Source organism: Thamnophis elegans, chromosome 1 (genome assembly GCF_009769535.1).
Source record: "Thamnophis elegans isolate rThaEle1 chromosome 1, rThaEle1.pri, whole genome shotgun sequence".
Classification (NCBI taxonomy): Eukaryota; Metazoa; Chordata; class Lepidosauria; order Squamata; family Colubridae; genus Thamnophis; species Thamnophis elegans.
In genome coordinates, this window is record NC_045541.1 from 127,815,753 (window position 1) to 127,834,621 (window position 18,869).

An 18,869-nucleotide genomic window follows, 5' to 3' on the forward strand; every position below is an offset into this window, starting at 1 on the left:
TGTCACATTGCATTTTTAGGACAAAGCAAAACGCTAAAGGCTATGACAACAACACTGAGGCTGAAGGGAATTCACTAGATAGAGAATCATAATTCTGCTTGCAATGAACACCCTCGTCTCTTCCCATTATCAAAACAATTAATCTTTCTTTTATAAGGAGGGTGTTGCCTTGCTCTTTAGCCCACATACTTCAGTATATACCGTGATGAATATTTATCTGTAAGCATCGTATTGCTCATATGCTTTCATTTTAGCTTTCCTGCAGTCCTGGCTCTTACACTTTTTTCTTTCCTTTTATAAAGTTAAAATTGCTGCCAGCGGATGTTCTCTTTTATGTCTACAGAAGCGCATGTAATTTCAAGAACCATCTAGACCAAAGCACTGCCTGCTGAGAGCAGCCATGCCAGCGCTACTTCAAATGCAAAAGGCTAGGTTTTTTTTTTTTTAAGTCAGGACAACCCACGTTAGCTTCCAATTAGGAGAAATAAACATTCTTCTTGCATTGATGTACACACACATATATCAACTCTTTCAGTTTAGGAAGACTTCCTCAGAACTGCTGTGTGATCTGGCTCCTGGCCAGCCATATGATGGCTTAATGACAGTGCTACGTGCAGTCCGTGAGGCTATCAGCAATCAAACACTAACTTCGCTCCTGAGTACACTTCACAGAGAAACGGCTGAAGAAAGGAAAAGCATATACAAAACATACAGAAATGATTCTTGCTGAATTCTTTCAGAAATCAGGGGGGAACGAGGATGGAGCTTGTTTGTCTTCCCACTCCTTTTCATGACACATATTCAGAACTTTTCTACTTGTTTTTGTTGTTGTTTGTCTCTCATACATTCTTTGAAACCTCAGCTCAGGAGAGTGGGCCAAGAGGGAAAAGCATAGCAATTTGCTATTGTTTTTCTTTTTTTTTCTTTGAAAAAAACCCTCAAAATTCTAAAGCCCTGTTTTGACAATTTCTAACGTTAATGTTCTTTTACACCTTCAAAAAAATTGCTGCCAGTTTTATTTCTTCTGTGCATTAAAGACTGTGAGATACATTTTGTAAGAGAGACAACATTCACTATTGCTGGGGTTCACAGCAAGGGTGGGGGGAGAGAAACACCAGCTCCTCCTGAATGTCTTCCTTGTGAAGGAACTAAAATAAATTTTGAAAGACAGTAGTTGGAAACTATTTAGTTGAACATAAAATGCTACTTTTCCCATCAGGGAGAAAGCAGCCGAGTTGAAGATGAGCTATTTTATTTATGTTTTTCCAATGTCCTTTTAATATTACTGTTCTTAGGAGCATTTCATCTTTTTAAAGTAAGTCAACAGAATTAAAACAACACATGTATAACTTAAAATTGCATTTAAAAATGAGTGGAATTTTTAAAAAATGAGTCCATCTGTTTCACAAGGGAAGGCGTACCTCTGATCTGATAAAAACACAGTGGCCACTGCAGATAAGGTCCTGCACTACTGGTAGATAACAAATAGCGAAGGGTTTATGGCAGAATTTGTTCTATGCATCCTAGAATTAAGGAGCAGATGTAAAGAAAATGTAAAGATCATCTAATATAATCCTTCCTGCAATATCAATTCAGGATCTGCTACATAGGATAAGATTCTATAATAGGTGCTGTTTAAATATTTCTAGCATAAGAGAGCCAACTATATCCTTTGAGACAATCTGTTCCATTGTCAGTTTCTCTAATGTTTAGCAGAAATCTATTCCTCAGCTATTTCCACGCAAAGGTTCTACCTTTTTCTCTAAATCAACAAATAAATCTGTTCATCTTCCACTAGGCAGCCTTAGATATCTGAAAGGCTGTTATGTTTCTTCTTAATCTTTTCTCTCCAAGCTAAAGATATTCAGCTCTTTCAATCATTTCTTCTAAGATGTGGTTTCCAGACATCTCCACATCCTGCCTGCCCTCCTTTGGATATACTTTAGTTGGTAAGGTCCTTCTTAGAAAAAAATAAACTGTCAGAAACTTCAGTAATCAGCAAAAGATTACCCAAAATACTGATGAAAAAACTATGAAGGATAATGAATAACAGAAGAACTCGACACAAAATAAACAAATACTCAAAGATAATTGGGGGGAAAACTAAGACAACAGGGTGGGCTGCATTGTGTACTTCTTTGGTTTAAATGCATATGAGCCACAGTGGCACAGTGGTTAGAGTGCAGTACTGCAGGCTTCCTCTGCTGGCTGCCGTCTGCCTGTGATTTGGCAGTTCAAATCTCACCAGGCTGAAGGTTGACCCAGCCTTCCAAGGTGGGTAAAATGAGGACCCAAAATTGTTGGGGGCAATATGCTGACTGTAAACCGCTTAAAGAGGGCTGTTAACCACTGTAAAGTGGAATATAAGTCTAAGTGCTATTGCTATATATTACTAATGAAGGTGAATATACTGTATGTGTTCCAGGATAATGTTACAGGATCCAATATGGGTTGGTCACCTGAAGGTGTGTGGATGATGTGACCATGCTGTTTGAGGGTTGGGTCAGGAAGCTTAAGCATTGTGCCAGCCATTGAACCAGATTATACGTAGAGGTGTATGTCCTGAGGATGAGCTCCAACACAAGTCTGAAAGCTGGGAAAACTAAACCTCTGGTGTCAGTGACCAACTCAGATTGGATCCTGAATGCATTGATGCTTTAAAGCAATATACATTATGAGTAATGGGACATCCTAGTCTTCCAACTCATTCTGGGACCAAACTTCAGGCTAACAAGAATATCCATAAAGTTACAGATGTCAGAATGTCCAATATATACATACACATATATTTTGTTGTATTTGTGCTGATAAATAAATAAATGGAGACTAGTATAGATCTATTTCAAGCTATTTAGCTCTCATCAGCTAGCCATACCCTTACTGGGATTTGACTTAGCTGATGAGAGCTAAATAGCTTGAAATAGATCTATAATAGTCTCCCTTTATTTATTTATCAGCACAAATACAACAAAATGTAACAAAAGGCAACAGTAAAATATTGGGTTTCTGCCTGATGGTCTCTTGTGACGAGCCGAAGGACAGAGAATGGAAGTAGTGATCTTCCTCCCATATTTGGGCATACTGGAGGTTGTAAATCTAATAGATACACATATATGTATATACCTCTCTTTCTCTCTCTCTCTCTCATGTATGTATGTATGTATGCTGGCGATATAGGCTGTGATATAAGCAGTAATGGACAGTTAGTGGCAACACTAGCAGGTAAGAGCAACAGGAACATGTGGGGACCAGTGCTGTCTTGACAAAAAAGCAACATTTATCCAAGGACATCATTGTAAACTGGCAAACATGTTGCAGTTTATAAGCAACCACCAATAGCAAGCTTCAAAAGCGTAGTTTGGAACAGTGGTATTTGCATATATTGTGATCCAAAAGTTCTCTGTACTTGCCGCCCTGCTACATTAGTAGGTGGAAACCATGATCAATTCTAAACTCAGGACAAGATCCATCAAACAGTGCCCATGTAGTCAGTGTTAATACTCAGCATGAACAGAGAAATGTTCTGTCATAACACAAGGGATACTCAGCCTTGCAGGAATCTAAAAATACATTCTCATTATAGTCATATGAAACATCTTCCTCTTTTTCAGCATCAGACTGAAATTGAGACATGATTAACTTAAAATAACCCAAGAAGCTTCATTTCAAGTTACTCTAGATAAAAACTATGAAATAGTTTATGAAACTAACGCTTGAGTTTTCTTCGTGTCCTTTTTCCTCCTGTGCATGCACAGCCCAAAAATTAACTCCTGGTTTCTGGCACGCATGCAAATCTTCCAGTTACTGCTGTGCATGTGCACACGCCGATCAGGTGGCCGGTGCACAAGCTCATGCCAGAAAATGGAAAATCGGCTCTTCCAGTTTCCAGCACTGATGCGCGCACAAAGGCCAGCTGATCGGCAGATGCCCATGCATGCCATAAACCCAGAAGAGAAACGGCCAACGCTACGCGTGCCAGGCAAAATGGCTCTGCATGTACACATACTATAGGTTCACCATCACAGGTCTAGACATTTCAATTCTTGCAGTAACAACCCTTTATCTCCCTCTATGTAAATGAATTATTGTCGATCATTCGTAGGATAAAAATTAAGTGTTGCACTTCAGATCTTCACCCTGATATTAGGTGGCTTGGCCCTTCCCAATGGGATCAGGAAAAAGCATTTCTCAGAGCTATATGAGGTTTTCCACCACACACACACACACACACACACACACACACATCATAGCGATGGGCACATTGATAGTTAATAATCAACTTCTACTTCAATTACAAACTGTACTAAACCTGTGCTATAAAAGCAGACTCTAGACCAGCAGACAGAGCAGATAGGGGGGTCAGGTCTGTTGCTAATGCAATGAGATTTATATCAATGGCTCATTGGTGTTACCCAAGTAATCAATGAGAAATAAATTGCCTTAAGATGTATAACCTACCATGGAGGAACCCTGATTATTTCCTAGTTCATCGATCATGCTGGAAACTGCTACCGGAGAAAGCAAGAGTATTAATCTCCTAACCCCACACCTTTTTTTTCTTCAACAGATACAGCTTTTTTCCTCAAATGGAGATATATAAATATATATGGTTTGTCCTTTGGATATGGAACCTAGAGAGATGCTGCCACCATCTGACAATAAGAATTGTGTTTTAGATACTTAAGCTACAGTTACCCTCAGTTTAGGTTAAAAACAGAAAGCATTAGAAGAGGCAGTCAACCACAGAATTTTATATTAAACTGTCTATGAAGACTTTCTTACGTTCTGTTTAAATATCAAGGTGACACTATAGCAAAAAAAATATGAAAAAAACATCGATTCCACCTTCAGTGTTGAAATATTCCTGTGACTACATAATAAGACAACACAAATGATTCCTCCTGGTTGCTGACTACATATGAGGGCCAAACTTTACAGAAAATAAACAACTAATGTATTGCAGTGTAGTGTAATTGTACTGTACTGTTTGCTTCTTGTTTTAAAACTAGATTTTCATAATTGCATTAAAAGAACAAGAGGATCCAAGCTATGCACAGCCTGTCACCATTTAAAGAAGGACAAAACACACATGTAAGATGTTCTCCTTGTTTCCTAGAGTTACTTAAGCCCTCACTTCACAGAATAGCTCCTTGAAAGCCTAAAGGGGACTTTCAAAAAGCTCCAATTTTTGACAGGCAGAAGTTTTCCCAAGGGCAGAAGTGCTTACCAAATCAAGGCCTTGCTCTGTAATATAGGAATCTGACAATTGTTGATATGCTTCCAGAATCAGTAGCAAACACAAAGACATTTCTATGTCTCTTTGTGCTGTGCTTTCTACAATATAGATCCCAAAACTATACTACCTCTAGATACAATATTCCCCAAAACCAAACCAAGCCTCTGTTTGGAGCTATAAAAATTGTCCCTAATCTAAACTTAATGCTGCCAAACACCCTGTTGTAGCTAAACTTGTATTAGTGAAACAACCACCGTATTTCAATGACCGTATTAACAGCTGTAAATGCAATTGATTTTTTATTGTCAAAAAATTTCTTTTGTTGCAACACATTATTACTCTGATTCCGTACAGGTTTGCAGGAATTTACTCCCACTCTTCCAGAAAGAAGCAAGTGGTAATTTTTTCCAGCGAAACCTATTAGGGAACAATGCCTGTGACATCTAAAAGGAGGGATGGCCAACTACAAAGGAGATATTGACTTGGATCTCTAAACTACAGCAACTTTGTCGTATTTGCCCATTAAATTCTGCATGCTGATGCTTTTGAGAAAACAAAAGGTAAAAGTATGGGGAATTCAAATGTCATGATTTTCTGGATCAGTCAACCAGTTAAGATCATTACTGTGTCCAATTATTAAAGCAGATGGACCAGAAATTTGTGCAAAGGCAACAGACAGCTGCCCTGGGCGATGAATGTGACCGTTGGCAAAGTTTCTAATTTAGATTGCCAAAGTTCAAGAATTCAACATCAGTTGCCTATACTTCATATGATATCATAAAGATAAGGTAGGAATGTTAGCAATAAATATGTGATATGAGATAGAAACATGTGTAAATTAATATGTGTAAGTCCAGTGAAGATTAACGGGAAAAGTAGCAACATGTCTTAAACCTTAAATTGCTATAAACCAGAGAAGAAATAACTCCTAATGATGTAAAAGAGACAAGCAGCAGCCAAAGCTGGCTGTTATTTGGAAGTCATATACTGAGGAAGGTTGCCTAGGGGAAATAAATTATGAAGCTGAAGCAGAGTGTGTTGATGTCAAAATAAATGATTGATTAAAATAAAAAAGAACAGACCCTATCTGGTTGTTGTTGGTAAGGGAGGAATGGAGTGGAAGAAAGCATTGCTCTGCCCCTCCAAATGGGGAGTGTCTCTCAGACAGAAGAATATGGAATAAGTGTCCTACACAAACAAACAGAAGAAAGGCTGGAATGGAGGCTTAGCAGTCTTTGGAACTTGAATCAACCCTGACCTTTCCTTTGTGGGCTTTCTGAATTAGGATTTCTTCCAGATGTTAGAAAGAATCTCCCTCTCCAAGGTCACAGCCCTACTCTCCAGCTTCAGAGAGTGGGAGAGAGACACTATGTTCCTTGACTTAGTCTACATATATTCTTCAAAAATGAAAAACAAAATGAACTTACATACACCTGCAAGCACAATGGATTGACTGATGATGACTAATGCAACTCAATACCACAGACTACAAATCATAGGGATGGGTGACTTTGCAAATTTTCCTCTGCCTTTCATGTGAAAACTATTTGTAGTATTATCACAGGGTTGACACAAGACATTTCAATCTCCACAGATGAAAAGCAAATAGCAAACTCCCCATAAACCAAGGTACAAAGTATCTAAGATTTGGCACTTGAAGCAGAATTCCAGTAATGGTCAATCTGTAATACTAATTAAATAATGACAAAGCCACTTTCCTGACCCCTACAGTCGGGTGATTGAGGTGAGCACCTCACTTTTCCTACGACAGCCTCCTTAATCTGGTAGTGTGGAGTTTCTCAGAGATGACCTTGGAGAAATTGCACAGCAACAAAAAGCATGTTTTCAGCCCCAGAAATGAATATATTAGAAAGACACTTAAACTGGCTTTGCCTTAACTCCTAGGATATACTGTATATACTCGAGTATAAGCCTAGTTTTTCAGCCCACTTTTGGGCTGAAAAAAGCCGGCTCGGCTTATACTCGAGTCAGTGAAAAATTTGCCCGAAATGGAGGAGAAAAAGGGGCGGGGCCATGCCGCTGGGTGAACACTCGTGAATGGCCCAGTGCCCTGTGAGTTTCCCCTCCCTCTGTGTCAGTTTGCCGCGCAGCGCGCACCACACCATCCCCCCTCCTCACGTTCTAATGTAATGCAGGGCTGTCTTACGATTCCCCTTCCTCCCCCTCCTGCCGCTCTGCAACGATGTCCCACCTCCTCCTTGTTATGGCAAGCAGCCACATAGCGATGTCCCACCTCCTCTGGTACAGTGATCCAATGATAGGAATCACTGTGCCGTGTGTCATAGGAGGCGGGACATCGCTCCCGCGGCTGCACGGGACATCATCATCACAGCGGGACATCAGCATCATGAGGTGAGTGAAGTATTTCATTGAATACACCGCTAGTTTACTGTTTTTCTTTGAAATAAATATTCAAAAACATTATTGGTATCTATTTTTATTTTGAAATTTACCGGTAGCTGCTGCATTTCCCACCCTAGGCTTATACTCGAGTCAATAACTTTTCCAGTTTTTGTGGTAAAATTAGGTGCCTCGGCTTATATTCGGGTCGGCCTATACTCGAGTATATACGGTAAGAGGGAGATAAATAAAAACACAGACAGCTTTCAAGAGCCCATTACTAAAGCTTATCTCAATAAAGTTTACTTTCAACCATTCTCGAAGAATCAGTTTCTTGACCTGGTCTACCTGTAAGATATTTTCCTGAGGGTTAGCTGAATACACGTATGCAGCTAACTAAGAATACTGCAGTTCCAGTGCATCTGGAGGCCTTATTTTGCAATCCATATAGAAAATATTATAAGCCAAGGTTTACAATTCAGAATATTTCTTACAAATCCTCAGATATTTACTTCTTGAAGACAGTTTTTTTTAAATAATAAATTTAATAAATCCATACAGCATTAAATCTAGTAAAATGAGACTTTACTGTTTTATCATGTATTTTATGATAACCCCACTGCTATTTATGACAGTGAAAGCAATAGGTTAAAACAAAAATTCATTTTTATATATTATCCCAAGTAAATAGTCCAAGAACATATCATATTTTTAAAACAATTTGTATAAAGTCCATTCAGTGCAGCTTTTCTCTTAATTTTCTCTTAATTTTCAGCATTGACTTAAAAATTATTATGATATTCTGACTATCATACAAGAGTTCATTGGTGCACTGGTGCAGTGATAGAATGCAGTATTGCAGGCTAATTCTGCCCACTGCCGGGAGTTCGATCCTGACCGGCTGAAGGTTGATCCATCCTTTCAAGGTTAGTAAAATGAATACCAGATTATTGGGGGCAATATGCTGACTGTATGTAAAGCGGGCTGTAAGGCACAGTGAAGCAGTATGTAAGTCTAAGTGCTAGTGCTATTATGCTATTATGAAAAAACAGTAACTTTCCTTAGGGTCAGGCCTAGAAGTTTATATTAAAATATATTGTTTTATCCCAAAAATATAAAAGTAAAGAATGAATAGATTTTTATTTTACCTTATTCAGGTAGCATAGACAGCATGCAATAAAATAGCTTTTAGTTGTTTTATTTTTAACATATGCAGAATACCTTGCATTTCATAAAAACTGCTTTAAAAATGAGATGACACAAAACTGTTCAATCACTATTACATCTGCCACAAATGCTCAGTGACTTCAAGATGCACGTTTCATATGAAACCTATGCTGAGACATTTTTTTTCATATACGACAACTCTGTGGCTATCTTGGATCGTAAGTTGAAATCTCAAATTCATGAAAACCAGGGATTACTTGCTAGACTGTAACCAAATGATAACTATTTTCACCACTCAAATATCACAGGCAGAACAGTTCACATTTAATTAAGATGCCCAACAAAGTCATGTGGTAGGGGAAAAAACACAGCGGCATCTATGTAAAGAGATGGAAAGTTATTCCATCTTTTATTCAGTATATAACACATGCCTAAACAACCAGAATGTATAACAACAGAACTATTAATTTTCACTTGCTACTAAGACACAATTAACTGCTGTCTGACCTAAGATGAAAGATCTCCGCATAAACTGTTTCCCCTTAGCACATTCCAGATTTTTTCATTTACTTATGCCCATAAGCTTATGAAAGAAGAATGACATTTATTATAGCAGCTGATTCAAGAAGGAAATAAAGATACCAACGAAATTTGTAAACTCAATTAGACACCTGGAATTCCTTTTCCAACCAAACAGGTTTGCCTTTCAGCAGATACACTTGTTCACATCAATCAGCATAATGAACATCCATGTCTTTCCATTCATTAGGGATACTTTTCATGCATTATTCATTTTGAAAGCATTTCTGGGGGTGAAAAGAATTATAATAAAACATGTAAGCAGAAGTAGATTATCCCATACTTAAGACAACCATGTCCATCTATATTCTCCAGATGTATGGAGACTGTAAGTCCCAGAATTCCCAGGTAATAAGTGTGCAGCACATTAATGAGGAATTCTAGGCACCAGAGCAGAGGTGGGCTCCAGCTTCTGTTACAGATGGTTCATTCAGGGATGCACTTTGCGTGCATGTGCTTGATGCGTGTTATGCACGTGCTTGATGCGCGCTATGCATGTTCTTGATGTGCACATGCACAGTAGTAAAAAATTGCTTCTGTGCGTGTGCAGAAGCAAAAAACAAGATGGTGGCATCTATGGTGCCGCCAATAGAACTGGTTTAGGGGCATGGCCGGCCGAGTTACTACCTATTCAGCAAACCGGTCCGAACCAGTAGGAACGTACCTGCATCAGAGTATCAGACACCACAAGGCATTGGGCAAGAAAAGACTCTCCTGTGAACTGTGTGGGTTCAAACAAAACTAAACCATAAAATAATTTGTCTGGGTTTAGAGAATTTTAAGGCTCAGAGGAATACATTATATGAACACAGACTTTTGACAAACCATGCTTGGTTATGCCTCTGCTAAGCTGTAAACATCATTTGCTTCTTTTTGTATTTGTGCATGCCCAATAATTTATCCAATAACCATAGTTAAGCAAAAATGGGTTATTATGAAATGTTCATTATGCTCAATATTACTACACTTCAATTATGGTATACAGTCTTTCAGACAGTATATCCTACATAGTTTCCTTTATGGAATGGAGAGAAATCACTTCAGAAGGAAATGACATCCAGACAGAATTTCATCAATTTCATTCCAGTTTCATATAAATACTGTAAACCCAATTATATGGATCCTTTTCATGAATCCATTGTGTCAAAAATGACACTAATCCTATGCATATTTAGTTGGATGTAAGGTCTTCTGAATACAATATGATATTTTCCAAATAATCTTTATTTTTTCATTTTAAAGCAGACATCCTCATGAGTCAAAAGCTACTGGATGCAAATTCTGTATGCTGAAGGTGGCAGACAGACTGATCACAGACAGGAAGCCACTTGCTATCTGGGAAGCAAACATCTAAGCATTGCAAAGAAAAATAAGAGATAAGGACGGTATGAAAAAGATGCCATACGAGATAAACCCATTTCCATCAAAGTGCAAAAAAAATCACTGGAAACCCAAAAATGGGAGAAGGAAAGCCCCAAATCTACCCAAGAAAAATCTGGAATGATACAGAGTCTTATGGAGGAGAATGTTACATAAACACTCCATGCTGTAAAATTTTATTACTGTTATGTAAGATTTTTTAAAATCACAAGTGCTGTAGAAAATATTTTGAAGACTGGGCAGTTTTCTTCCATTGTGATACCAAATAAGATTCCATTTAAATACACTAATTGCATATGTGTAGGGTTATTTCCAAACTAATTGGTTAACTTTTAAACTGTTAATTACATTATTAATTTTTTGAATGAATCAGTAAGCCATTCTCATATTCATAGATAGATAGATAGATAGATAGATAGATAGATAGATAGATAGATAGATAGATAGAATTTTTGCTGATAAATAAATGAAGGGAGACTAGTATAGATCCATTTCGAGCTATTTAGCTCCCATCAGCTAGCCATACCCTTATCAGCTGAGCCAGGGGAATCATTAGAAATTTTGTCAAGGCACTTGGTAAGCCCAAATATGGGAGGGAGCATACTGCTTTCCTTTGCCCTTCAGCTCCACCCTAGGAGCCTTCCAGGCCGATATTCAATACAAAATGATTTCAGCCGAAAGGCAAAGGGAAGCAATATGCTCCCTCCCATATTTGGGCTTACCAAGTGCTTTGACAAAACATCATATATATAAATACACACACACACACACACACACACACCAATCAAGACCATGTTAGAAGTCCATGTCCTCCAGATGTTTTAGGACTACATTTCCCAGAATTCCCTGATAGCAAGAGCATATTAATGAGGAATTCTAGGCGCTGGAGTATCAGACATCGGAAGACAAGAAAGGACTATTCTATGCATCATGGTTCACACAACACTAAACCATAAAATACTTCGTTTAGGTTAGAGAATTTAAGGCTCAAAGAATGCAGTAAAATAAAAATAAAATATAAAAATTAAGAATGGTTCATCAAAATTTCAAAAACATATGTATTTCAATGTTCTTTTAATGCTTCTAACTATTCCTCCTTTTCTTCTAAAAGTATTTGATGATGGATATCACTGTTTTAAACTCCACAGTAGGCTAATTTGCTTCTACTGAATTCACAGGAAATGTTGCTTACAGAGTCAAAAATGTTGATTCTATTTTATAGGAATAAGAGCAGAATAATAACCAGTGGCAATACTGATTTACAATCTGATTAAAACTAACCTGCTGCTATATTTTGATTCCAGGGAAACAAAATAAAAGGCCTGGTATACCAAGAATCCAGATAAAAACATAGGGCATTTAAGTGGCATGACAGATAAAGAATCATTTATGTAGCAGAAAGATGACGAACATGTAGAATGTGGGGTTCGTTAGATAATTAGTTCTCCTCAAATGACATCCACAAAATATGGATTCTCAGTCTTCATAAGAGATTATTCTATTTCCCAGTCAGAAGATTCACGCTCTCAGAAATGTGTACTCTATCATAGTTCAGGCCAAGACTTCTATATAGACTGCCGATCTATATTGATCAGTAATTTCTACAGCAAATGTCACTCTACAGTAACATTACATTTTAAACTCTGCCTTTTGCAAGAACATTATGACTAAAAATATAACAAAGAGCAGTTGAAAAATCATACCATTATATTGATCTTCCTGCATCCAAATTAAATATTCTAACTTTTTCATGACATTTTCAACAGAATGGGATGTTGCTTTTGCCACACAACTGGGTACAAGTATTTTCAAAAAATTCTTATTTTTCTTAAAAATTCTTATTTTTCCACAGAATTCTAGAGCTAGATCGCCTTGTTCACACTGCTTAAATGAAGTTAAATTAGATTTTTTATTAAGATGAGATAATATTTTTCATAATCTATTTCTTTTGAAGACTCCCTGTGATAAAACGGATGCCATAATTATTAAATATAACATCACTGTGATATTTAAACTATAACCACTGGCAATACATGGACAATGCATGATACACAGACACAATGAACTAAATAAATCACCTATGTTGTGTTTCACTTTTTTGTTAGAAAGATAATGGGAAAAGCATATTTCCCATAAAGAAAACAGAAAACATAGAAGCAGGAAAACAAAAGTACATCAAACTGGAAAATTATAACACCTTGTTTTTTAGGGGGAAAAGGGAAAAACAAGAAGCAAGAAATAAAACCACTCAAAAACCTATACTTGAAAATAATATCAACTAATCTTCCTTGACAAATACAATATAAAAATTAGTTTTGATACAAAGCCACAACAACTGCTCTGGGATCTCTGCCAAAGCTGAATTCATCTGATATTACAAAATGATTTTTATGTTCTATTTACAATTCTAGTGATTTGGGTCCAATTTGATGAACACGGGGCAATAAAATGTGTCCTTGGTTAGAAAAAGAAAAACTGTGAATATTTCTCCAGAATCATGTACTGTAAACTACTTGCAATACTGCTTTCCAAATATGAAACCCTTTGGGACTTATAATAAACACAGCAGCTTCAAAGGTGTTAAGTTTTTAGCAATGCAATAGTGAATCTTGTTCATATTGCCACTAAATTTTAAGCCCAGAAGAGAAACACATTCACACTTCTGAAGCTTACAGATCTTTGGGATTTAACAGTCACCGTAATTCTTTAAGATATGGACAGCTACCAATGAGGAGAAACAGTCATTATGAGTTGGATCCAAATCAAGTTTTCTAAAAATTGATATACTGAAGTTGAGATGAGAATTATGACCATCTTACATTCATTTGATTCAGTGCAATTTAGTTGTCTTAAAATCTTGCTTACGTCAGACCTTATCTATACTTACTACAGATGGTCCTCAATCTACAACCATTTGTTTAGTAGCATTTCAAAGTGACAACAGCACTGAGAAAAGTGACTTATGACCATTTTTCACTTACGACATGACAGCATCCCATGGTCACATGATCAAAGTTTGGATGCTTGGTAAATGGTTCATATTTATGACAGTCCCAGGGTCATGTGATCACCTTTTGCAAATTTCTGACAAGCAAAGTCAATGGTGAAGCCAGATTCACTTAACAAACATGTTACTAACTTAACAACTGAAGGGATTCACTAACAACTGTGGCAAGAAAGTCATAAAACGGGGAAAAAGAAAAAAAGACCCTGTCTTATTTTCGGGAAAACATGGTATCTATTATGTGAGACATTAGAATTTGGCAATTCTTTAGATGAGAATTAAAAAGGTTTGCATTTGCATCCTTCTGTACTCCGGGCATCATTTTAAAAACATTTTGTAGCTTTCTAAAATACAATTAGATTTCTTTAGAAATTCATGCAAGCAGGCCTTAATGTTCTCCTACGATTTGTTAACATGCCAACATTATTTCAGTTAATGCCAATAGAGAACTAACAAAAAGCATTTGATCCACCAAGTTTCACTTTTGATTGTCATAGGATATAAATGCAATAAAAAATAAAATATACCTTCCCAGCATTTTAAGCTAGTGTATAGCAATATGTAAAAATGATTGAGCTATAAATTTAAGATTAGGTGATCACGACACAATTATTTTGTTTTTATTAGTTACCTTAATAGGAAATGTTGACTTCTGTGCCTGAACAAAATGTTATCTTAGTCTGTTTAAAACTAAGAACAATGTGACGCTTTTGCTTTCAACTATGCTTCTTAGTAACAAATATTATACCTGCCTATGTTTGACTTTTTTGAAATGGAAAACATTAAGATAATTACTACTTGCTAGTACTGGTTTTACATAAACACTCCAGGTTGGTTTTATAACTATGCAATGTCAGGCATACCTAGATAGAACTAAATCTTACCAAGAACAAAGGTACTTGTTCCCAAGATCATAGCTCATTTAAAATAATTATTTTCAATTTGCAAAATTTTGTAATTAAATACTTCTAGTGCAAGTGTAATAATTTTTTAATATAAATATATAACAACTTTGGTTGCAATGTACATTTGATTCTTCTTAAAAATTCCAACTCCTGGGAATAGCTTTAAGCAAAACTTAGATACGTCTTCAAATGTTGTTCATTAAAAAATTCTTGGATTAAATTAAGTCATACCCCCTTACATTTTATAGGTGAGATTCTATTTATATGTTTACCTCCAGCCTGAGACTTCTAGTTGTCATCCCAACACAACAAGAAGGAACCAGATGATAGAAACTGTACTACTGTGACCAGAGGATATGACATTTCTTCAGCATACTCAGGAAATCAGGAACACCCTGTGGTAATGTGCATTATTTACATCATGGATGACGTTCCCTTCCCTTCCATTTTTAGGGCTAGCCAGCATGACAGGCTCTGCACTGTCCTTAGGCTATAATTAGGTCAATTGGATAGATGAAGTTTGAATTTACTATCATGAAACATTAATGTTTAGTTCCTACAATGCAAATATTAACTATATACTATGACAGCTATATTTAATTTTGAAAGTGATTGGAAGAACATGAAATTGAGGTCTTTTCTGCATTAGGTATTATAATATTATGGCAGGTGAGTGAGGTTTTTACATTTTAATTATTTGCACTTTGTCATTTGGGCAGAATACAAGTTTAATATATTATTATTACTGGTTTGTCCCACAACCAGCCAGATGTTTAGAATGGATTTGGAATTATTATATTTATCCATGTTCATCAATTTAAACACTGTGATCTGAGGAGGATGTGTGCATGCGTGTGATACAGCACCTTTTAAAATAATGAAGAGTTACTGAATCTCCTCCTCTCATCAGCAACGTGTTGTGACAGATGGGTGAATTGTTGCAAATAACCAAATCAATTAAACTGAAAACCAAATGACAAGAACTTGGCTTTCCAGACATTCAATCAACATTTTTTCAAGGCAAGTAATTTTCTCAAGGTTCCCTGTGGGAATTAACTATAAGCAAGCAGACTTTTTGAGGGGTTGGTTGGTTAGGAAGCCTTCACACTGTAAATAATAGGTTGGGTAACCAAACACATACTGTCCACAATACTTCTAGGCACACTTTCATACTGAATTCAATGGGATCTAGTTCACAATAAGTGTGCTTACACCTGTCATTTTGGAACATTAATTGTCACGAAGAAGAAAAAACATGTCTAGATAAAATTCTGATCAAGAGTTCCACCTGTGACCCTAAATAATGAAGCTTTAGAAAGTTTAATTTTATATTCTGTAGACTAAAACATTAACAGAAAGAGAGCTTTAAAAATTCTGATTCATTCAGTCACTAGCAGAAAGAGACAGCTTTTGACTATGATTTTGTTCAAACATTTAAATAACACAATTCACTTTTCTACTTTTTTGCTTTGAAAAATTCTTTATGAATAAAGTTTGATACAACGGGGAAAATACTAGGATGGCTACTATGGCAGGCCTTTTTGTTACACCACTGTGATCATTGTAATAAATTTAATAAATTATTATTAACCTTTCAAAGCACCACTGAGTGTTTTATGTCAGTAATCCTAAATGCATTTACTAAGCGGTACTTATTCTGAGTAAACATCCATTGGTTCAGGTTAATAAAAATTTGAAGATGTATAAGAGTTACATTACAACAAACTTCAAACACCAAGAAAAATGAACTCTTGTGCACAAACATTCTGCAGTATCAATTAATTTATTAATTTCTATAGATTTTGTTCATGTAGTCAGTTGTGCAGTGGACTGTATTGGAATATATATGCATAAATTAGAAATGTAATAAAGTTAATCCCTCAAGACAGGTTAAAGTAATTTGCTAAACACTTGATATCTGAGCACAATGAGCAAACTCAAGTTTAGTTCAAGCAGACTTTTGCAAATGTTAACAAAGTGAGGGTGTTGCCTAAAGCAGCACCAGAAAACTTTTACAGATTTATTCTTTTAACCTCTCCCCCCTCAAAAAAAGAAATACTCTGCATATAGGCAGATTTGTCATTCAGACTAACATAATCTTATTAAACTTAACTTCATAAATTGTACATTCATTCATTAGCGTATGCAATACATAAATACGCAAAGTTGTTAAACTTACTTAGACATCACAATGGAACTTATTTATATGAAAAAGTTAATTCCAAGATTTTTTTAAAATGAGAAAGACTGAAATGGCCCCTCTATGTGGCACTTTAAGATCACCAATTAATTCCAGGAGCAATAGTGGAATGAATGAAATAAAACCAGAAAGTCAAACATCCAACATCTTATTTTTAAAGCTCTTACCTTAGACCTTTCCTTGACATAGTATTTACCCAATCTACTGCCACAAAACATCACCAGCCTATCTACCAGCGACAAGAGAAAGTTGATGGCCTCGCATCCTTCCTCGGTGCCTGCGATCCATTTTATCTGGTCTCCTCGCAAGTGTCTCTTGGAGATGCCCTGGCGCTGGCCGGCCAGTTGACCGTCGTGCAACTCCCCTCTATAATGCATCTGTTTAACACATTCCAAGACGCAGTCCCCTATTATCTCGCCCAAGAAATTGTCCAAGTAGCAAAAGCCAATATCGCGCAAACAAGGTACAATGTAGTCCAGGGCGATTTTCTCCAAGTCTAATCTCATAATATCGCCCAATGGCATTTCAGTAATGCGATTGATTTCTCACCTTTAAATAATATCCAAAAGAGCAATCGAGCATTTGGTCACAGAGGCTGCTCGGATATCGGGTTATTCTAACAAAAGGAATCGGCCGCTCGCTTAAAAGAATATCTAACCCCTTTAGATGTCGGGATGGGGAACCGCAGCCAGGCAGGAGTTGATCTGTCAGGGAAGCAACGAAGCGGAGCGCTCAAAAAGTTTTGCTGAAGTAACATTCGGTGTTCCGTGCAACCAGCGGTCACTGTCTCCGCTCCTCGCCACTCCTGGCGACCCAAGCAAGACTGAAGAATGGAATGAAGGGCGATTCCACCACTTCCCCGGGGGCCCCGGGGGCTGCCTTCCACCTACTGCAAGAGGAACACCTTGGTCGACAGACAATTGCTGAAGCTCTTTGCTATCGGTGTAGATAAGTGTGAGACGTGAACACCCCCCCTCTTTTTTTGGGCTGATAGGATCACTCCCCCTTTTTGGGGAGCCACGTCCGGCAAAACTCCTTTCCAATTTATTCACCAAGGCAAGCAGATGGGCCCCCTCTCTGATTTAATACGTCTGCTACGTGCAGGATGTGTTCCCAACTTCTACAGCCAGCGGCACGTGGGTGGAGCCCCGGCCCAGAAACAATCTCTGCCGCGCGCGCTCCCACACATCAACCAAGGGGAGCGTGGACGCAGCCAATCAACGAAGAGACGAGGTGTGGCTTCGGGCAGCGCTTCCAGCCACCCTTCTCCTCCCGCCTCCCGCGCCCCCCCTCCAATTGCCGCGTGGGGAGGAGGGGAGTCGAAGAGCCGCGTGGCTGTAAGGAGGCGTGATTTGGGGCTTGCCAGGCCTGGGGACCACACTCCGAGGGGGGCGTGGCCTCCGCCATTGAGGAATTCTACCCCAGCATGTACGCTTCTCGTGCGGGTCACATACTACAGGTCAATGTAAACAAACGGAAGGCAAAGGGTGTAAAGCGCGCAAGTGACAGGAGAGTTTCTTTTGGCAAATGAACCTAAACGAAAGGGGTTGAGTTTACAAGTGCTCAGCATTTTTTCCCCGCAAGGCGTCTTCCCATTTTTTCCCCACACCTGACTTTCTGCAGACAAAGCCTTTCAGACGCACAATTGTTTTATAAGCGACGTTAGTCGTATTTTAACGTTTTAAGTGCAGATGCTGCATCCAAAAGGTTCCTACGATTTTAACCGAATGGATACCGCATCTCGTATATGCCATCTAAAAAAAAAATAATCACACCCGATTCTTGCTGCGTAACAATATTTAAAAAGATCAACAGGATGAAACTTCTGAATAAAAATCTTCGAGTTGGACTTCCGATGAAGTGTATTTGTATGTTTCTGAAAAAGTGAAATGAAAGAAAGAGAAAGAAAGACAGAAGAATTGCTCTTGATGTTGCGATAATACCCCTTCTTGTCCGGTTCGGAAATCAATCGCGTGTAACTCGTATTATCTTGTGTTTATCCGACCCTGAAACTTGTATTTTACTAAGCGAACGGAT

The 18,869-nt window shown here is 37.6% G+C and overlaps 1 protein-coding gene across 1 annotated transcript in view; it reads right to left on the reverse strand.

Moving 5' to 3' along the window:
• The window catches only part of EGLN3 (egl-9 family hypoxia inducible factor 3), a 38,681-nt gene extending 20,696 nt beyond the window's left edge, over positions 1–17,985 (reverse strand). The window contains 1 exon segment of the mRNA XM_032230619.1: positions 17,000–17,985. Coding sequence (XP_032086510.1) covers positions 17,000–17,356 — 357 coding nt within the window. The 5' untranslated portion in view covers positions 17,357–17,985.
• Between the last annotated feature and the right edge of the window lie 884 nt (positions 17,986–18,869).